The following is a 23,715-nucleotide window of genomic DNA, read 5'->3' as shown; positions in this document are numbered from 1 at the left end:
TCTGTCTATTCATCTGTGCCCTGACTCTATAATTATTCTAATATTGTCGATAACGTAACTATAAAGCGTTGGTAATATACCAACACTTTTAGTTACGTTTAGATGAGGGTGCTAACCCGTCGGAGTTTGCCCGTCGCTCCGGTATCCTCTTAATATTTTTATTTGACTAAGGTAATGGAACCTCTGGCACGCGCACTGAATATTTTACAAAGTGAAAATGGAATGTACATGGGGTACTTATTACCAGTTTTAAATACTTTAGAAGAAAAATTAGAAAAATTAAACACGGAAAGGCTTACAGAATGTCATTCACTGCTTACTGCAATTCAGCAAGGATTACATAAAAGGTATAGGATAATTCAAAAACTCTAATAAAATAAATAACAATAAATAAATTTATAATAGATAACACTATATAAATAATAAATAATAATAAATACATATCCATTAAATCTAATAACAAAATAAAAATAAACATAGTAATAATAAACTATTTAGTAAAAAAAATAATATTATCTACATTTTACGATATAATTAATTTTAAATTTTATACACTACGCCAGAAGAAAGAATTAATAATAGCAGCTTCTTTGCACCCGAAATTAAAATTAAATTGGTTAACCGGAGATAAAAAAGAAATTGCTGCAAGTTATTTGCAAGACTTATTTGGAATTCAATCTAGAGAAAATTCTCCGAATATTAATCAACAAGCTGTTGATCCTGATGATGATTTTTTTAATTTTCATCTAAAATAACATTCTGAAGAAGAAGCATTGCAAGAATTTTTAAAATTGAACAACTAATGTTGAAATTTTAAACGATTATTTAAAACTTAAAAAAGCCTTTATTAAATACAACACACCACTTCGAAGTAGTGCATCAGTAGAACGATTATTTAGTTGTGGACGTTTGGTACTTGCACCACAAAGAGGTCATCTTAATGATGACAGTGGAACAGCAACTTTTTCTAAAAATTAATAAAAATATTCGATGAGATGTAATAATTCTTATTTTATAAAAGATATATAGTTTAAGATATTTTATGCTATTATATGAATTATTATATCAGTTATTGTATAAGTTGCAAAAAAATTATATTTGAGAGCTAAATATATTTTATTCCTTATATTTTAATAACAAAATGTTTGTCTTGTTTCAGAATTATAAAAAACTAGAACGGAGAATTTAGTCCTCTTCAATGCGCAAATACAATGTATTATATAATATTATACGTTATATTTAATAAAAAATGCATTATATATAATCAAGTTAAAGATTACGTGCATTAAATGCAATTATATAAAATATTTATTATTATTACTTACTTTATAATAAATATATTATTTCACAATATATTTTAAACTTATTTTTTGAAAAATATTTTGTGGCCTTCTATCATAGGCTGCATTCTGATAGTCACTACCAGTACTGAAAATCTATAGTAATGTAAACTATAGATTTTTCAGTACTGACAGTAAATATTAGAATACACTCTTAATAATATTATCAATGTTTAAAAACAATGTTTGGTAAAAATTTTCGACAAAATTGAAATTTGTAAAGTACAATTTAAATTTCTATAAAAATGTACTAAAAAGTAAAGATATTAACATAGAAAATTAGAATCATTAAATAAGTTTAATGTAAAAAACGCTTGCTATATGGAGACTAGTTTAGTGTTTTTAATTGTAACGTCGATTATTACATTTAATATTGATTATTAAATAATTTTATAATCTAATAGCTTATTTTAGCATTACAAAAAACAAAAAGTAACGAATCATTACTTTCTTTTAGGTGTACAACTTTGCTTCCGCCGTTTTCCTATAGATCGCTTTAGCGGTAAGTAGTGGTCGAAATAAATAGATCATAGATGTCATGCAATAAACTTGGGCATCTGTCAACATAACTCCATAGAAACATTAGTCGATTTGTGTCTGCATCATAAAGTTATTCTCGATTGAAAATGTCAGTTTACGAGCCAAATTCTCGTCATTTGCGGGAGGTTTTAATTTTCTGTTTCAATATGAAGAAATCTGCGGCTGAGACTCATCGAATGCTCTCAAATACTTATGGTGAAGCCGCTATTAGTAAAAGAACGTGTCGTGAGTGGTTTCGACGCTTCAAGAACGGTGATTTTCACGTCGAAGACCGGCATAGCGGTGGAAGAGAGAAGGTTTTCGAAGATGCAGAATTGGAGGCATTACTTAATGAAGACTCGAGTCAAAGTCAAAAAGAATTGGCAGGATCATTGGGAGTGACTCAACAAGGAATTTCAAAACGAATCATAAATGTATAACCAGTTTTTTACAATAAAGCCTCGAATTTCGGGAAAAAAACGGCGGAAGCAAAGTTGTACACCTAATAAGTAACAGTAACGCGTTACTTTTTAAAATCAGTAACGAGTAACGGTAACGAATTACTTTTTACAAAAAGTAACGGTAACGGTAACGCGTTACTTTTATAGAGTAAAGTTCCCAACCCTGCATCTATATGTATATGTGTATATATATATATATATATATATATATATATATATATATATATATATATATATATATTGTATTATAAGGAAAAAAATATAATATAAATATTATATATATAAGAAAAAAATTTAACTGCGCGTTATTTTAATTCATCCAGTTATTGCTTTATTATCAAAAATGTATAAATCTTTTATATAACTGCTTCAAAAATAACAAAATAAACATTTTATTGTAAATTTTTTGTTTTATTATCGACGATGCAAAGATTTACTTACCTACAGTATTGCGTGGCGAGTTTTTTTTCCAATAATATGCTAAATCCTATAAACCATCGGTCTCTACCCTTACGGAAAAATACACTCAACTTTTGGGTGTTAACCATTAAAAAAACATCAAAAAAAACCTTCAAAGTTGGGTGTGATTTCGGACCATTGATTGAAGGTTAATCTTTAAATGATAGTTAATTGATGGTTAACCTTCAGTTAATGGTTAATCCTTAAATATGACGGTAACCCTGAAAATAAGAATCCTCAAATGAAAGTAACACCCAAATGAGAGTAAACCCCATATTTGAATGTTCTCAATTTGCATTCAATAATACATGCAAAATCATCATCAGATGCGGGATTTATATACATATACTCTTATTAGGGTATTACTCTCATTTTCATTTCAGATTCCCTAAACAAAGTAGTAAATGAATGATAAAAAAAATCAACTCTGATTTCTTATTTTTAATTACATCTTTCAAAAATTCAACTTTTATTTCTCTAAATACGATGGAAAGTATAATTTATGAAATAAATCATATAATATCAAATAAAATATATCAAATAAAATAAGACGTAAAGTATTTTGTATACATTTAAAATAAAACTTGTATTTAAAATCTAATCTTGTATTTAATCTAATTTAAATAAAAGAAAAATAATCTTTTCGATTTTTTTTAAAGCTTGCTGCAAGTTTTGTACTTATATATATATATATATTATAATAGGCATTGTATGTTGAATCAATCATATTAAGCTTTTTCTGAAGTCGAGACTTTTTTGAAGTTCCGTGCGACATTCTTACATTTATTAGTTACTGCAGTATTGAATAACTGTTCCGCATTCTTCACATTTTTAAATGTGAGTAGTACATAATCTGTAAACAAATATATAAATTATTATTAAAATTTTATAAATTCATTTTAATTTTAACGTAGTTTTCTTGCACACAAATACTTCTTGTTCGCAGTATACATATGTATTAATATTACAGTGTTAATACAAATTAAAAAGAATAGCAATTAATTGATTAAAAATGTGATAAATTAAAAAAAATCCTTATAATGTTTACCTTTTATTGCATTAAATTTATGATCTTGGTCCAAAGGTTTTTTTTTCCTCTCTATTGAACTTTCTATTGATTTTATGTTGTTTTTTTTTCCTGTTCTAGATGAACACGCAATCTCTTGTGTTGAAAACAAATGACCCATTAAATCGCAGGTCATTTTACCAATATCAGAAGTCCGAATTTTCCGCATAATACTTTCCGGAATATTGACTCCTCGACTACGTGATATCATATTCTATATAACAGATGATAACAATAAAATATAGTGAAAACTCTCAAAGAATTAAAAATTGCAGATAAATTCTCATTTTCCATTATAAAAAAATATACGAAATTTTGCATACATTTTAATTTTGCACAAGATACGAGCAATTTACAGCGAATATATAGTACATACCTTGTCTACACAAGCATTATTCGCACTTTGCGGATTCTCTGCAGACGATGCCATATTTACTTTTACATCTGTTTCGACTTTCTGCAAAATACATAAACATACAGAATTTCAATTTGTACATACAAGATATTAATTTATAACAAGTAATACATATACCTCTCACTTACACAAGTCATATCATTGACAATTTGCAAACTTTTTGTAGGCGATGCAATATTAATTTTGACATCTGTATCAATCTTGACTTTCTGTAAAATATTTTCATTATTGCACAAAATTATTTCATTTTTATTAATTGACGTATCAATGCTGGGAAGAACTTTCTCAACATTAACCTTATCATTTATTTTCTCATTATCTTTTTCTAATTGCTGCACCTGTAAAATGTATATTAGAAAATATAAAGACAAACATTTTCATAACTAATAAAATAAACTTTTAATAGATGTATAATTTATAATATAAGTGATATTCTTACCAAATCATCAGAACGGACAATCCTTACATTTTGGGTTAAATTTTCAATACTTTGTAATTTTTGTATCACCCGGTCTGCTACAGTTTCTATTTTTGTTATTTCTGTAATAAAATTTGTATTAATTTATAATAACAATTATATTTTGAATGTATAATGTTCATTTCGTTTCATCGTTCACTACTGTATTCATTAAATATTAGATAACTCGGGAAAAAATGGCCCATATATAATTATATATGAAATATGCTCATATATAAATATATACAAATATATATGATTATATATAATTATCATATGATGTATATATAGTTATATATAATCCTGTATGATGTAATATATTGTCATATATAACCGTATATGAGATTATATATATTTATATATAATTTTATACAATTATATATATATATTTTATATATAATTATATATGAGCATATTTCATATATATTTATATATAATTATATATAATTATACATGGACTTTTTTTCCCGGGAATATTTATAGTTTTTATACTTTTTAATACTGAGTTCGCTATTAGACTTTCTTGCTGTTGCTGAGTACCATTCATATTGAACGTTTTTGTTTCTTCCTTTTTGTTCGATGGCTTGTAATTTTCATCGTCAGATGAAATTAATGTTTCGTCTTCATCCGAAGAAGTACACCACTAAAAATGAATGACATTGAAAAACAAAAAAATAGAATGAATATAATAAGCACATTGAATGCTTTGTTATTTTAATGCATTGATTCGTGAATCTATGTGATCAAGCGATGGTCGTATGTGACCATAAATTGCACAAATATCGCAAGTTTGCAGCATGCAGATAAAAGATAGTAAAAGACATTTACTTACATTTTTTATATAAGATGTTTGTTTTTTTAGATTAGGCAACATATTTTGTTGTATCAACGCTCCAGCTTTCATTTTAGATCGTTTGTTAATCTGTAAAGATCGAGAATATATAAAAATATGAATATACTAATATAAGTATACGAATGATTTATAATAACATTGACATTTAATCATTATATTTACTTTCAATTCAGTTTTTCGTTTTTTAGTACATTGGTTATATTCATCATCATCAGACTCATGGTCATCAGTAAATGATTTTTTCATCAATTTCTTTCTATCACCCTTACATGGATTTTTAATATTAAATTTCTGTATTTCTAATAACTGTCGATGCATATCTGTCCATTCTAGAAAAAACAATGTTCACCGAGTATCGATGTTATTATTGCAGTTACATGAGCAAATTTGGTTATATTGTAAATTTTCTAATAATAAGTAGGGCTCATCAAATATTCTTGAACGCGCTCACTCGCTCACTCACTCGCCCGCGCCAGCTTGCTTACTCGCATGCAGTGTGATATACTCGATTCATTAATGTGAACATCGGAGCCCTTATTAATTATAAGATTTTAGTTGCTATATAAGTAACTTTTATTTTACAGAGATTTTATAGGTTAATTTCTATTTGGTAAAAATTTATATTTGATTTTATAAATGTATGCATATGCATTATATAAATGTATGTATTGCATATATACCCAGTCAGCCAGGTCTGTTCTAACAGATATTGCCAAGTGCTTGCTACAAATTATTGTCAGCAAAAAGGCTACAAATTTGGTACAAGAGTTGTTATTACCGATTAAGCTGGCAGATTGCCGGCAAAAATCAAGCAAAGCTTGCTAACATAACTACACAGCAAATTGGCAGCAGAAACCGAGCAAAGCTTGCTGACATGACTGACATCAGATTGTCGGCAAAAACTGAGCAGGATCTAGAGTGCGCAATTTGATGGCAAATTGGCAGCAAAAACCGAACAAAATCTGCAGCTTATTACAAAGTATTATAAAATAGTTCAGTCGCTTATCGCTATGCGGCGCGTTATTCATTATCTATACCCGTATTCAAATTCTTGTCATGAGTGTATATAAAGCCTACAAAATGCTAATAATATTATAATATATATATTTCTATCAGTTCAATTTTTGACATAATTCTTATACAGGAAATTCAGATATTGAATTGATTTTTGGCAAATCGGACAGATAATTGTTCGATTTTCACTTATTCAAACAATTTCTGTCCAAAAAGATCTTTAATTTTATAAATTAAGTTATTTGAATTTACCTATATGTTTTAACATATTAATATATGATTTTATATAATGTCTAATTATCTAATGGTCATTTTATGACCAAAACTTATCATCATTTTGTTACTTAGGGTTAAGGCTTTAAATCTATTTAAATATATACGTTTATATGAATGGCCAAAAGCTGCAGAATTTGTACGGTTTTTGCTGACAATCTGCTATCAGATTGTCTTGCGCAGATGTTGCTCGATTTTTGCCATCAATTTGACGTCAAATCATGTCAAGCTTTGCTCGGTTTTTGCCGTCAATTTGCTGTCAGGTTATGTCAACAAGCTTTGTCACCAAAACACAAGCTTAATGCGGACATAGATGGCACTGGATTTGTTACCAAGTTTTGAGCGAATTTGATGCCAATTTGGCAACAATTTGTTATCAAATTGCTTACTGGGTATATATTACATACCTCCAAATGCAAGAATTTTGATTACCGTGTATTCCAATCTTTTTCTGTTAACGTTTTAATGATTTTTTTCATTTTCATCGCACTCTTAATTTCACAAGAGGGCCATAATATTTGAACAGAGTTTCCTTTATTTACTAGTTCTTGTAATATTTCATCGTTGTACTTTATTGTTAACCATTCTCTAAATCCCACAGCGATACTATTATTTTCATTGACGAATTCGACGAGCAAACAATCATTGTTATTCATTATATACAAATAACGATGAAATCTCAACTATATAAAGAACCGAGAAGAACTTCCAAAACAATTGCACGATGCCGACTACCGAAGTACCGAGTACTGCCGAGCAATGTTGTTAGATGGGCCCCTTTTTTGTGCATGTACGACAAATCCAGTATCAGTAAAATGCTTCGAGTAATAAAAAGTTATATATTTAAAATTAAAGTTTTTACAGATGAAAAATCAAAAACTATAAGAAAAAAAATAAAATTTTTACAAACGATAAAACAAAGGCTATAAGGAACCCTTTTTCACTCGATCGAAGCATTTTACTGATATCGGATTCGACGCATGTGCGCAAAAAAGGGGGCTCATGTAACAACACTGCTCGGCAATACTCGGTATCTCTCGATAGTCGGCATGAAATTATTTTGCAAGTTTTTGTCGGTTTTCTTTATGTTTGAGATTTCATTGTTATTTGTACATAATGAATAATGATGATTGTTTGCTTGTCGAGTTCGTCAATAAAAATTATAGTATCGCTGTGGAATTCAGGGAATGGTTAACAATAAAGTGCGACGACGAAATTTTACGTCAATATCATGGCCGTTTGTGTTACTTTAATTTGTGTCCCGATCACGTGTTTGTTGGTGAATAGTGAAAACTGAAAACCGGATCGTTATTATAAAATGTACAAACGCTAAAAGTGACAAACAAAGGTGTATTAGCTACGCAATGAACAGTTATTGCAAGTTGTATTGCAAGTTATAAGTTATTCCGCGTTTTTCATATTTACGAATTGTTATGAATAGTAGAGGACCATATAGAAAATATCTTCAAGATGCAAGAGAAGAAGTTCCAGCAACAACTATTCAATCTCGACGAAGGAACGAAATACAAGCTGAATTAATTTTCAATAATCAGGTATACTTATAAAAAATAATAGGATTATAAAATTATATATATAAAACAACCTCAACATGGATATTTATTTTATATATATAACATATAAGAAATGTTTTAATTTATATAACATATAAGAAATCTTTTTGTAAAATATAGCACAATATTTGCTAACAAATTATTTCAAAAGTCAATCAAAAAGTTTGTTTATCCGCATTTAGTTACTTTTTATGAAATGTTTTTATTCGGCTTTGTTTTTGTCTAAACAGTGTATATTTTCAACAAATTATGTAAGTATCTAATAATTTGACTATATATTTATTGCAGGAAGAAAATAATGCAGTAGAGAATATAATTGGCATGCACGATGAAGCGCTTCAACAGTTTGAAGAAATTAATGAGCATTCCTCAACAGATGAAAATAACAGTAGCGATGATGAAATCTATAACAACCAAGTTAATAATGCCAATGATGAAGAAAATATTTTTGATGATGCACATGGTGAAGATGGCAATAATGAAGAAGTAAGAATTGGATTACTCTCAGTATAAATTATGTTTACTATACTACTGCTAATTTTTTTGTGTTAGAAAAACCGAATTTTTGTACTTTGTGTTAATTTTAACATTTCCTTTAAAGCAATTAATGTATGAAATTATATGATATTATATTATGATATACTTTTAATTTAAACTACATGTGTTTTTATGTATGAAATATTTAATGGGGCAAATAAGCCTAAAATTGTCTTTTTTCAAAAATTGGATTTGATTGTTCTTTAAATCCATATATTTTATTAAAATTTCATATAACATCTCTAATTACATTTTGCTAATCAGAATGGAATTTTGTAGATAATTTTAGAAAACAATTTCTTTGCAGATGAGGCAACCGATTTATGAAAACTGTCCATTAACCCAAGATGAAAGTGATCTCCTTATCATGAGCTTTATAATCCGTCATGGCTTAACATATCTAGCATTTGATGATCTTCTAAATTTAATAAATTGTCATCTTCCAATTACACTAAATTTTTCTCGGCACTTATTCTTAAAAAAATTTCCGAAAACCGCAAACATGAAAACAATTTTCTATTGTCCGGAATGTTTTGTGGAATTAAATTTTGAACAAATGACTCATATTAATTGTACGTCTTGTAATACATGGTATATGAGAATTGATTTAGTACGTGGTGGGCATTATTTTGTACATTTACTGTTAAAAGATCAATTACGTAATTTATTATCAGGACCGCTTTTTTATAAATTGCAAAGAAGTTGTGCAGAACAATCTAGTATACTTTCAGATATAACTAGTGGGGAATCATATCGAAGACTGCGTAGAAATGGAGTTATTAGAGATTATGATATAACTCTTCAGTGGAATGCTGACGGAGTGGATACTTTCAAATCTTCAAAAGTATCCATGTGTCCAATCCAAGTGGCAATCAATGAATTACCGTATTGTCTACGTAAAGAAAACATCTTACTTTCAAGTATCTGGTGTTCAGCAAAAAAACCCGTGATGGATTTATTTTTGAAATCGTTCGTAGATGACTTAAAAGATGTACATGAAAATGGTTTTCATTGTTTGCCCCCTGGTTTAGATGCACCTGTTCATGTTAGAGTACATACAATTGTTGCACCTGTTGATTCAGTTGCACGATGTGCACTTCAGAATGTACATCAATTTAATGGTAAATTTGGCTGTTCATTTTGCCTATGTCCAGGTGATAGAGTGAAAGTAGGAAATGGTTACGCTCGTGTATATTTGGAAAAAGATAAAGCAAGAACAAAGAATCAACATTTAAAAGATTCTCAAAAAGCGGTTAGAAAAAAAAGGTTGTTCGTGGTGTAAAAGGCATGTCTCATTTAATGTTTGTACCTGGTTTTGATATTATACAATCATTTCCTCCGGAATATATGCATTCCATACTTCTAGGTGTGGTAAAATCCTTTATCATCGTTTGGTTTACAAATTGTCATAATCCTTCGTATATTGGTACAAAAAAGGATATTTTTGACAAAAAATTAACTTCAATCCGACCACCAAGTGAAATAACACGGACACCAAGATCAATCAATGATATTAAAGTTTGGAAAGCTTCCGAATTAAAAAATTTCCTTCTTTATTATTCTATGCCATGTTTAAAAAATGTACTTTCAAAACCTTACTATAAACATTGGTCGCTTCTAGTTTTTGCAATATATAAGTTTTTATGCGAAAAAATAACAAACGAAGATTATGTACAAGCTGAAAGAGCACTTCAAATATTTGTTGAACGAATTCCCTTACTATATGGTGCAGAATGTATGAAATATAATGTTCATCTATTACTACATATACCAAAATCAATTAAATATTTTGGTGCTTTATGGGCTTGGTCAGCATTTCCTTATGAGAGTTATAATTATGTATTGAGGAAAATGTTACACAGTTCACAATTTGTTTTGAAACAGATTTGTAAATCTTATTTAAGATTGCAAAACATAAAATATAACGACACATTTAATAAAAGAAATTGCAATCAAGAAGGGAAAAAATTATTTAATCATATGTTAGGTCATAATAAAAGTAAATACGGTCAAGCGCGAAATGCTAATAATGATATTATGAAAATTATTGGTACTGGAAAAAACATACTCTTAAATTTAGTTGAAAAAATTTCCATACAAGCTTTGATTAACGAAAGGATTGAGAACAATAATGGGAAATCGTATCAGCGATTCATATACAACGGTATCACTTATCATAGCAATTCTTACAACAGAATGTATAAACGGAATAATAGTATAATACAAATATAATTAGGTGAATTAATGACGATTAAATCAATTATTTCAGTTATTTTAGAAACTGGTGCTACTGCATTTGTAGTTGTTGGTAATTCGATTGAAATATTAGAAGATATAATATTATGCTCGCATTATAATATCTCATCAGCTAGTTATTGTTATGCTGTGGAAATAACAAATAATATTTTAACCTGTAAACCAGAACAGATTACTAATAAATGTATTCTCTTACCTGGCGATAATGATACAACAAATTATATAATGCCCTTGGTAAATAATAAAGAAACTGATTGATTCAATCACCATGTATGTTATATTTTTTATGTTTATATTACATATATATGTATGCTTATATTGTAATGTTTATATTATTTAAAAATATTGCACAAAGCTATTATTTAAAAAAAGTGTAAAATTTACAAAATATGTATAAAATATACATAATAAATAACATGAATTCGTCAGTAGAAGCAACTAATTCTGTATTTATTATTTGTTCAAAAATTACCCTCAATTCATATAATAATAATATTATAATCCTTCCAAAATATAATATAATTAATTATAATTAATATAATTATATTTACAATTAGTATTTACAAATTAATAATAACATTCAAATCTCAATTTTAATTATGGGTATGTTAAAAATTAATATAAATATTTATTAAAAATTATTAAATGAATTTAAAGTTATTACTTGTTAGGTTTTAGTTTTATTTTGTATTATATATTATTACAATTATTGTATTAGTCAATTATGTGCAATTATATATACATCAGCTACTAATCGATATTCGACATCAATGACGGCCGTCAATCGATACTTAAAGAAAATTAACACAATGGGTGTTTTCCAACAAGGCAGATGAAACAGTGTTAATACACAGTATCACACGATTGGCTATCAAATGGAATTTTAAATTTCTTCATTTGACAGCCACTCATGTGATATTGTATACACTATGTGTCATCTGTCTACCTTGCTGGAAAATACCTAAACGACACCCAACGATGAGGGAATTATCATAACACTGATCAAATCGACACTAAACATTGAAGGTTAACACCAAACAACACCCTACGATGAGGGTCAACCTTCAACCTATTCTCATCATTGAAAGTTAAACCACAACTTATATCATACTTTGATGGTTAACACTCAATCTACACTTAAAATTAAATGTTAACCTTCAACTTTGATGACAAACACTCAACTTATTCACAAATTTGAGTGTTAACACTCAAATTTGATTGTTAACCATCAAAGTTTACCCAGTAAGCAATTTGATAACAAATTGTTGCCAAATTGGCATCAAATTCGCTCAAAACTTGGTAACAAATCCAGTGCCATCTGTGTCCGCATTAAGCTTGTGTTTTGGTGACAAAGCTTGTTGACATAACCTGACAGCAAATTGACGGCAAAAACCGAGCAAAGCTTGACATGATTTGACGCCAAATTGATGGCAAAAATCGAGCAAGATCTGCGCAAGACAATCTGATAGCAGATTGTCAGCAAAAACCGAACAAATTCTGCAGCTTTTGGCCATTCATATAAAAGTATATATTTAAATAGATTTAAAGCCTTAACCCTAAGTAACAAAATGATGATAAGTTTTGGTCATAAAATGACCATTAGATAATTAGACATTATATAAAATCATATATTAATATGTTAAAATATATAAGTAAATTCAAATAACTTAATTTATAAAATTAAAGATCTTTTTGGACAGAAATTGTTTTGAATAAGTGAAAACCGAACAATTATCTGTCCGATTTGCCAAAAATCAATTCAATATCTGAATTTCCTATATAAGAATTATGTCAAAAATTGAACTGATAGAAATATATATATTATAATATTATTAGCATTTTGTAGGCTTTATATACACTCATGACAAGAATTTGAATACGGGTATAGATAATGAATAACGCGCCGCATAGCGATAAGCGACTGAACTATTTTATAATACTTTGTAATAAGCTGCAGATTTTGTTCGGTTTTTGCTGCCAATTTGCCATCAGATTGCGCACTCTAGATCCTGCTCAGTTTTTGCCGACAATCTGATGTCAGTCATGTCAGCAAGCTTAGCTCGGTTTCTGCCGCCAATTTGCTGTGTAGTTATGTTAGCAAGCTTTGCTTGATTCTTGCCGGCAATCTGCCAGCTTAATCGGTAATAACAACTCTTGTACCAAATTTGTAGCCTTTTTGCTGACAATAATTTGTAGCAAGCACTTGGCAATATCTGTTAGAACAGATCTGGCTGACTGGGTTAGTGTATTTTTCCGTAAGATAATGATATCTCTCGTCGGTGTTTTTGATAATAAAATAATAACTGGATGAAATAAAATAATCATATGAATTAAATAATTTGTATGAATGAATTATAATTATCTTCGATCCAATCAAACGGCCGGTAATGTCAACATTCTTCAATTACCTCCGGGCCCACCGGGTCTAAACACACTTGATGGTTACAAAAGTTTACTCAGGGCTGACGATTTTTAATAGTATCTCGTCGGTGGTTATGTCAAGATCAAACTCACTATTCTTTTATACATGTTCAAAAATTACGTGGTATACTTTTTAAACTTTATTTGTTAATAACGTTTGAATAAACAACGACCGCCGGCTGAAACCTTCAGAATGTTGATCAAGGTTTTAACCTTGACAATATATCTCAACATCACTATCCAGCGGGGGTGTGACCTTAATATGCATAATAACGGTTTTTTTTCATTGAAAAAAATATCAGAAAAGAAGTTAAAATACATGTATGTCTTATAATCGTATATGAATGTGTGTATGTATATTATAAAACATGCATGTATTTTAATTTTCTCTAATATCTTTTTCATTTTTTGTAATTTATTTTTAAAATAATTCCACAAAATATTTTCAAACATTGCAGAGAAGCAGCTATTTTAAACTCCTATACAATAGAAACAATTCGGGAGACTCAAAAAATAAGCCAAGTAATAAAATACCACGAACCAACGTGCGAGAAAATATAAGTATGTAATATCTCAGTATTATTCATTTTACAATTAACACAATTTGACAACAGATTGGCGGCAATAAACGCGCAGAACCTACTGACAGATTAACAGACCGATTTTATTTAAAATTCAGCTATTTTACTGTTAGTAACATCTTTTCTTTAATAGAATATCTGCATACGAGTCAATATCGTAGCCAGAAATAAAGGCATTATTGGGATTCTGTGCATATCATAAAATATGCTCTAAATTTAAGAATAGTTACAACACTTCTTCCTTGAGTTAAAATATAGTCAGTAGTTCAGTGAGAGAACGTGTTTTTGATTAATTCCCAGAAGTTCTTTCATTGGAACATTGGCTGTGCTCCATATTGGATCAAGAAAAAAATATTGAAACTGTTTTGAAAAACCACTACTCGATTTAATTAAATAACGAGACACATCGATTACAAAACGAGAGAGTCTGCTACAATCCTGCCGCCAATCTGCTGGTTAATCAACATTTTTAATCAATATTTTTATCAGACATCTTGTATATTTTGTAAAAGAAAGGAAAGAAAAGCGCAAACTTGCTTCCTCACCCAAATAAAGTAAAAGTATTAAATTATTAGTGTTTAAACTTGTATTTTTTAGAAACAAGTTTGAACAACAGTAATTTAATATTTTTATTTTTTGTATAAGGGAGCGACTTGGTGCTTTTCTTTACTTTTTGCTACAAAATGTACAAGGTGTTTGATGATATTATTGATGGTAATATAACAATTTAATTCATTTTTGTTGCAGTATGCCGATGTGCTGCAACAAAAACGGGGCACAAACCATTGCGGGTTATTTTGTGTAGAATACATCCAAAATATAAATATAGTAATATCTTAAAAATTACATTTTCTATGACGTAGAGTTATACTATATATTGACTATATTATATATGTATATATACAGGGTAGGTCATTTTAATATATCCACTGAAATATCTTAAAATCTATAAGTTTAAGACAAAAACGTTTTAGACAAAAGTTATATGGTTTTGAGCGGGCCATAAGATGATACCATTGGTTTGACCTTAAAGAGTTATTTGAAGGTCACATTAAATTTTTTAAATGGAATACTATATTTTTTATTGCATATTCCTATAGCTTATCTCCAGAGCTTTTTAAAACACTATAATAAAGTATTTTTTCATTAAGTATTTTTTGTGTTATTTTATAATTTAATCTGATATATTTTGATATAAAAAATAAAATATCTTGCATGTGAGTATGTAATTATTTACAATGTATTTTTTTAAAACAATTATTTGTCTTTTTTTATACTAATTAGTTTATCTTATTATTCTATATATAAAAGTATTACGGTAAGATTATCGAAAACTAAATATTTTACGAGATATTTAATTTTTTTATATCAAAATATATCAGATTAAAATATAAAATAACACAAAAAATACTTAAGGAAAAAATACTTTATTACAGTGTTTTGAAAAGCTCTTGAGATAAGCTACAATAATATGCAGGAAAAAATATAGTATTCCATTTAAAAAATTAAATGTGACCTTCATGTGACCTTCAAATAACTCTTCAAGGTCAAACCAATGGTATCATCTTATGGCCCCCTCAAAACCATACAACTTTTGTGTAAAACAGGTTTGTCTTAAACTTATATATTTTAATGGCTACATGAAAATGGCCTACCCTAGAGAGCCTCTAGGAGAGAGAGGCGCCAACCAACCATTTCGTGATTGGCTGGCATAATATGTGCCGATTTGGTCATTGCGACGCTAATGCAGAGCAGATGGGATACGAATTCTCGGACCGAAGATATCAAATGTTTGGAATTATATTACGCATATTACAAAATAAATATAATGCGTAATATAACACCAAACATTTGATATCTTCGGTCTGAGAATTCGTATCTCATCTGCTCTGCACTGGCGTCGCAATGACCAAATATATTATGCCAGCCAATCACGAAAAGGCTGATTGGGTTGGCGCCTCTCTCTCCTAGAGGCTCTCTAGCCTACCCTGTATATATATATATAGGGTGTCCCATTTTAAAAGTTCGACCCTCATAACTTTTCAGGATCAACGTTTGAAGGAAAATGACTCAGATAAAAATAGTAGGGAACAAAGGGGGTTTCTAATAGTGACCTTGGATTTGACATTAAAGGTCATTTCAAGGTTATTTGAAGGTTAATTTCCGTTTTTCAAATGGAACCCCCTATTTTTCATTACATATTCTTGTAGCTTATCTCAAGAGCTTTCCAAAACATTATAATAAAGTATTTTTTCATTAAGTACTTTTTGAGTTATTTTATATTTTAATCTGACATCTTTTGATATAAAAAATTAAATATTTCATAAAATATTCAGTTTTCAATAATCTTACCGTAATACTTTTATGTACAGAATAATGAGACAAATCAATTAGTGCTAAAAAAAACAAATAATTGTTTAAAAAGATACATTGTAAATATTTTTCTTAAAAACAATTATTTTTTATACTAATTAATTTGTCTCATTATTTTGTACACAGAAGTATTACGGAAAGATTATCGAAAAATAAATATTTTATGAGATATTTAATTTTTTATATCAAAATATGTCAGATTAAAATATAAAATAACTCAAAAAGTACTTAATGAAAAAATACTTTATTATAGTGTTTTGGAAAGCTCTCGAGATAAGCTACAAGAATATGTAATAAAAAATAGGGGATTCCATTTAAAAGACGGAGGTTGACCTTTAAATGACCTTGAAAATGACCTTTAATGTCAAATACAAGGTCACTATTAGATAGCCCCCTTTGTTCCCTACAACTTTTATTGGAGTAATTTTCCTTCAAACGTTGATCCTGAAAAGTTATGAGGGTGAAACTTTTAAAATGGGACACCCTATATATATGTGTGTGTAGGTATATCACTAGATAGTGTAACATATTTGAGTGGAAATATGAAAGAAATTTTTAATTAAATAAACCTGGTGCTACTAAACTGAATATACATATACTAATCAAATTAATGTACACTTTACTTTTTAAATTTAGCAGCGATAAGTTTTTTCTATTATAAATTATTTTTTATTTACGTATGTTTTATTATCTTAATCGTTGTAATTTATTAAATACAGCATTTTTTAAATATTAGTGTTCAAGATTAAAACGTTGAATTTAATCGATAAATTTAAACTGTAAATTCAACCAACAAATCTGAACGGTAAGAGCCGAAATCAAAACACGAGCGAGGGTAAACACCGTTGATCAGCCGAACAGCGCGTGATCGCGTGATATTCGAAATGGAAAACTGTGACAAATAGCTGGATCTCGAAGGTTCGACGTCGAAAAAACCCTATTATTCCCATCGGCAGAGCGCGAGTTTCCGCGGTCTGTCGATTTAATCTGCCTGTAATGACGTTTCGAGCCGGTCGACGTTCATCGAGCTCGATCAACTTTCTTTCTCTATTCGCGCTCGTATCGGAGTTACAGTGGCTTACTCGTCTCAGAATCGTTCCGAATTGTCTCGCATCCGATCGCGCACATATTCGCACGGCGGTCAATTCGGGAAAACCTCACGTTGTATTATTTTCTCTTTTCGTGCTAAGACATTGTGAAAGTTAATTGTTTGGAATCCGAGAGTCGACGCTCGTTATCCGCATCGCGAATGTCCTCTGCCTCGCGCTAACTTCCATCCGGCGTTCGCAGTCAAGATATCCGTTATCGCGAGAGTTTCTAGTAAGAAGCTCTTAATCAAGATTTCCGAACTGCGCAAAAGGGCAGTAATTAATTAGGACAATCAAGATATCCATCGGAACCGCGGAATACGTGCCGTCGCTCGCTCCTATTCTTCTAAATAAAGCGAAATCAAAATAATCTACATTCGAATCTTTTCTGAATTCTCCTTGTCCTCCAGCGGATCTACGAATTTGCGTTACACACCGCTTCTCGCCCATCTCTGAGCGTCTCATTCAGTTTCGGGCGATCTCGTCGAGGTCGACTCCCGAACATATTGGTCCTTCGAGCCGGATAGAAGCATGTGTGGAGGATAAGTTCGCGAGTGAATGATAGTTCGATATATCTACGATGTCGGAGCACTTCGTACCTCAGCAGCAATTGCAGCGTTCGATCAAACGCTTCCAAGAAAACTTCAAGAAGGTCGGCAGGGACAATCTAACTCCGGCTAAGGTGCGCTCGAGGATTTCAACGCTTAAGGAAATCTGGATTCAATTCTTCAACGGACATACCGACGTGTCGCAGAGGATCCCGGAAGCATCCCGGTCATCCTTTATCTATTTCAAGGAGAATCACTTTGACTCGACCTTCGCCGCCCACAACACCGCTCTGGACTACATGGCAGAAATCCTGGAGGAATTGGAGCCGGTCGTGAGTCCAAATCAATCCTTTTCCTCGACGAGGCTGCACGCGGACGCGTCCGCGTTTTCTGTATCGCATCTTCCGCCCATTAAATTACCTCCGTTCGACGGTAATTATGAAGATTGGGAACAATTTCGCGATCGATTCACTACGCTAATTCGCAACAATATCGATCTAACTGACTTTGCGCGCATGCATTTCTTATCATCTTGTCTACAAGGTCGTGCGTTAGAATGTATATCGAATATTTCTGTAACCGCCACTAATTTTGAAGGCTTTGACTTCGCGGTATGAAAGCAAACGACGGTCGATAAATACACATCTTTCGACTTTGCTTAACTTATCAGCGATAACGCGCGAGTCGGCTTCCGAGCTGCAAACTTTATGTGACAAAGTTAATATCGCGGTAGCGTCGTTAAAAAATCTGAATCGAAAGCCGGAGGAACTCTGGAACGATATTCTCGTTCACCTTATCGTGCAAAAATTAGATCCGGTAACGCGAAAAGCATTGACAGTGAAAGCAAGCGATACCGACGCTCCGCCGGCGTACGAAGATTTTCTTCGTTTTTTATAATCTCGGGCTCGCGCGCTCGAAGACTATGCGACAACCGCAAGTTCCAAGAAGACTACCAAACCCGTTGCAGCTTTGCGCGTTCATTCCGCCACCGCATCCGCTAGCACCCTCTGTGTCCGGTGTGCAAAGCTCGACATTTTCTTAATGTCTGCCCTGCGTTCGTGAGTAAGAATGCGAGTCAAAGGCGAGAGCTCGTTAAGCAGCATAAACGTTGCTTCAATTGCTTAAGCGCGACGCATTCAGCACAGGAATGTCGGAGTAAATTTTCATGTCGGGTTTGTCACAAGAAGCATCATTCGATGCTACACGTTGACTCGGATTCTAGCTCAAGTGCGTTGAAAAATGCACCGTCTAATTGCTCGTCGCCTCAAGCGTCAAATTCAACTCCGGAGGTCAATTCGCTAAACGCCTCAACCGTAACGCGAAAGCACTCACCCGTCCTCTTAGCGACGGCCTGGGTAATAGTTCGCAGTCCGTCGGGTCGCACCGCTGTCGTTCGAGCTCTCCTCGATCAGGGCTCGGAAATGACATTTATTTCGGAAAGTTTAGCGCAACTCTTGCGCGTGAAACGCATTCGCATGCCGATCTCCGTTTCCGCCGTCGGCGGGATTCACGCAGGAACATTTCAACACACGACTCACATATTCATTTCTCCTCGCAATTCTCTCGTTCCGTCGCTTTCGACCACCGCGCTCATTATGAAATCGTTAACGTCTTATACTCCGAAACAGAACGTGGACATTTCGTCACTCTCTTATCTTTCTGATTTGCCGCGAGCAGACGCGGATCCGACGAGTCCCGATCCTATCAATATCATTATCGGAGCGGACCTCTACAACGATATAATTCTCGATGGTGTTCGCAAAGGAGGCGTCGGACAACCCATCGCTCAGAATTCCGTCCTCGGATGGATAATTTCGGGACCTATAACGTCATCAACGACGAATAATCCCTCGTCGCCGACAATTCTCTCCGGAAACTGCGCTTTCAGTCGCGTTTCGACTCATCATATTGTCGGTTCTCCTTCTCTCGAAGAGGAACTTCGTCGCTTCTGGGAGGTCAAAGAACTCCCACGACAAACTCATCTCACACTGCAAGAACAGCAGTGTGAAGAGCATTTTAGCTTAACGCATTCTCGCGAATCCGACGAACGGTATGTCGTGCGGCTACCGTTCAAAAAGGGTCCTTCGATTGGAATCGGAAGTTCAAGGTATCACGCGGAAAAATTACTCATATCATCACTTCGCAGATTTTATGAGAGGTATTTCTCTTTTTTCAGATTCCAGGAATCCCTGAGGATTCTGCCGGATCTTGAGGATATGGAGTACCATGGAGGGATGGTCCACAAATAAATTAACATTCTCCAATTAACAAAATTAACAAAAGAATGTATATATATTTAAAAAGATATTTAAAAACTGTTACACTGTCGCCATGAACGTGGTACAATTTTACTCTATCGCAGTGAACGCGGAACTAGGTCGCTTTGTTTCGAAACTATTGCGTATATTCAGCGCTTAATTAGTCGTCATGCAACAAACTCGAGTCCACGACTGGTGCACCGCCTTATATACCTTCTCCCACTCTACGGGAACCGCCCACTCTTGGTCACCCCTCCATCGTTCGCCGCTCGGCGGCTCGACACATGCGCAGTTTCGTCTTTCGTATACTTGTGCGTTTATTATATCCATATAATAGAAACTTATTCATACTAAACATGCAATATAAATGAGATAATGTATAACAAACAAAATATGTAAATATAATGTGAATATACTGGGTGGTCCATAATCCATCCAGTCGAATATCTCAAAAACCAAGCCGGGAAGAGAAAAATGTTTCAAACAAAAGTTGTGTGGCTTCAAGAGGGCCATAAGATGATGACAATGATTTGACCTTGGAAAATCATTTGAAGGTCATGTAAAGGTCAACTTTAAAATCTTAAATAGAAATCTCCATTTTTTATTTAGTATTCTTGTAACTGACATCGAGAGCTTTCCAAAACACTATAATAAAATATTTTTTTAAAGTACTTTTTGAGTTATTTTATATTTTAATCTGACATATTTTGATATAAAAAATAAAATATTTCGTAAAATATTCAGTTCAATCAATAATTTTACCGTAATACTTCTATGTACAGAATAATAAGACAAATTAAATAGTGCCAAAAAAAACTAATAATTGTTTAAAAAAATATATTGTAAATAATTTTCTTAAAAACAATTTTTTTTTATACTAATTGATTTGTCTCATTATTCTGTACATAAAAGTATTACGGTAAGATTAATAAAAACTAAATATTTTACGAAATATTTTATTTTTTATATCAAAATATGTCAAATTAAAATATAAAATAACTCAAAAAGTACTTAATGAAAAATTACTTTATTATAGTTTTTTGGAAAGCTCTCGATGTCAGCTACAAGAATACTAAATAAATAATGGGGGTTTCCATTTAAGATTTTAACGTTGACCTTCACATGACCTTCAAATAATTTTCCAAGGTCAAATCATTGTCACCATCTTATGGCCCCCTTGAAGCCACACAACTTTTGTTTGAAACATTTTTCTCTTCCGGGCTTGGTTTTTGAGATATTCGACTGGATGTATTAAAATGGGCCACCCAGTATAATTGTAGTAAACTGCATTAAAATGTAAACATAAAAGTGTAATAAAGTGTAGTTCCGGGGTGCAATACCTGAAACTACCATAAAACTGAAAAGTGTAATAGTGTAGTTCCGAAGTGTAATTCGTAAAGCTATTAAAACCAATGTAAAACTTATTCTAAAACTTAAATATTCAAAATTAACATCATCAATGCAGACTGGTACTGTCCCATAGATACAATAGACTACTTATAAAATCCTTAAGTCTAAATATAATCGCACTTTTTCGCTTGTCGATGTCAGTGCAGTCCTTCTCATCGTCGCTGGTTGGTTGCTCGTTACCGGTTGCATATGCAGCGCCAAGGGGCTTTGTCGTAACTTGTGATGACGAAGCGCCTTTACATCGTCGCTATCGTGGCTGTAGAGGTTATTTGTGATAGGAAAACGGCCTTACCCCCTCCATCGAGTGGTATCTTTATCAAGTGGTTCTTTTATCGATGCTTGTCTAGTCTGATTTTTTTGATATTGTGTCTTGTCCGGCGGAACTTTTATCATATTCCGTCTTTGTCTGGTTATACCTGTAAACAGAATCTCACGCCAACTACGTGAATAGTTTATTACAAAATATTCGCTGACTATCAGTACTTTAATTACTGTTTGATCGTAAAAGTTAATCGCGAATTTTGTGTTAGTTATTAGCTCTTTGACTAATATCGTTTTTTCTGCACTGCGTATTTTTTTATACTAAGTATCTAATAACGAGTATTACTCGCGAGTATAATTATTAAGTCCGATACACTCGCGATGTATAGTTCTATTGTTTCTAACTTTTTTCTGTTACGTTTTTCGTATCACTCGTGTCTTTAATTTTTTTTATGTCCGCCTCTTTATTATTGTCCGGCATTTCATTGTTTTGCGTTTTGACCAAACTTAAATTTTCACTCGCGAATTTATTCATTAATATCGATTGCCAGAGTACTGACTTACAACTGAGCTCGATTTTATTCGCGTATATATTCGTCGTATACTCAGTTTCCCGTTCGCGGTTTAAGCTTGTCTCGTACACGGTTACTTTGTTATCCGCGCACTGTGAATTTTTTTTCCGTCGTTTCAGGATCTGGTTTCTCCTTTTCGTTATCGTCGGCATCTGCGGATCCATCCTCGTTCGTAGATCCTTCTTGGCAGAACTCTTGCGAGTCATCATCTTCTTCCGGCACAGATGAATAGACAGATAGCCAATGGCCTAGGTCACCGACTAGATACTATTAAAGACCGTCAGCCCTGGGTAAATTTTTGTGACCATCAAGTGGGCCCAGTGGGCCCGGAGGTAATTGAAGAATGATGACATTATCGACCGTTTTAACTGCACACAGGATAACAAATAAGAACATATTCTATATGTTATTATTATCGACAATGGAAAGTTGAACATACAGTAAAAAAGATGTGGAAAATAAAATAATAATATATGCACTGTAAAATTTGTACTGTAAAATAAAAAGATTCATTTTTAATGAAGAAAATAATCTATGAATTATATATATTTAAATATTATTATATATCATATATTAATTATATGTATATAATTACTATATATATAATATATAATATATGATATATAATATGATACATTATTTTACATGTATGTAAATTATCAATTATGTTAAATATAAATTATAATGGGCTATAATATAAATAAAATAATATAGAAATTAATTAATATATATAAAACTATCGCACATGGCTATTTAAATGTCTCTGAAATGTTATTGACAGTGATTAAACTATATTATTATATCTTTTATTATTAATAAATATCTTTTTTGATTTATTTTCTTTTTCTCTCTCTAATATTTCTTAATAATTTTCTTTAATTTACACAAGTACCCGAGTAGCAGGAGTGACGATGTCAAAAAATGTATCAAAAAAATGTGATTATGACATTGAACTACGTCATTATAAATGTCACTCTACCAC

At 31.5% G+C, this 23,715-nt stretch overlaps 3 protein-coding genes across 3 annotated transcripts; all 3 read left to right on the top strand.

Annotated features, from left to right (window-relative positions):
• Positions 1-8,150: 8,150 nt before the first annotated feature.
• On the top strand, positions 8,151-10,247 carry LOC138933721 (uncharacterized). Its single transcript, XM_070296686.1, has 3 exons — positions 8,151-8,410; positions 8,717-8,914; positions 9,273-10,247. The coding sequence occupies exons 1-3, from the start codon at positions 8,291-8,293 to the stop codon at positions 10,245-10,247; spliced, it is 1,293 nt and encodes a 430-aa protein (XP_070152787.1). The 5' UTR covers positions 8,151-8,290.
• Positions 10,248-18,264: 8,017 nt separating this feature from the next.
• LOC138933273 (uncharacterized) lies at positions 18,265-18,849 on the top strand. Its single transcript, XM_070295870.1, has one exon. The coding sequence runs from the start codon at positions 18,265-18,267 to the stop codon at positions 18,847-18,849; it is 585 nt and encodes a 194-aa protein (XP_070151971.1).
• A 305-nt stretch (positions 18,850-19,154) lies between these two features.
• Positions 19,155-20,481, top strand: LOC138933272 (uncharacterized). The gene is made up of 3 exons (XM_070295869.1): positions 19,155-19,248; positions 19,373-20,282; positions 20,409-20,481. Exons 1-3 carry the CDS (start codon positions 19,155-19,157, stop codon positions 20,479-20,481), a joined length of 1,077 nt encoding a protein of 358 aa, XP_070151970.1.
• Positions 20,482-23,715: the final 3,234 nt, after the last annotated feature.

This window comes from Polyergus mexicanus, unplaced genomic scaffold (genome assembly GCF_030449975.1).
Source record: "Polyergus mexicanus isolate NDT 795.1 unplaced genomic scaffold, iyPolMexi1.0 SCAF_5, whole genome shotgun sequence".
Classification (NCBI taxonomy): domain Eukaryota; kingdom Metazoa; phylum Arthropoda; class Insecta; order Hymenoptera; family Formicidae; genus Polyergus; species Polyergus mexicanus.
Note: the sequence above shows the minus strand (reverse complement) of the source record. Positions and strands in the feature narration are given on the sequence as shown.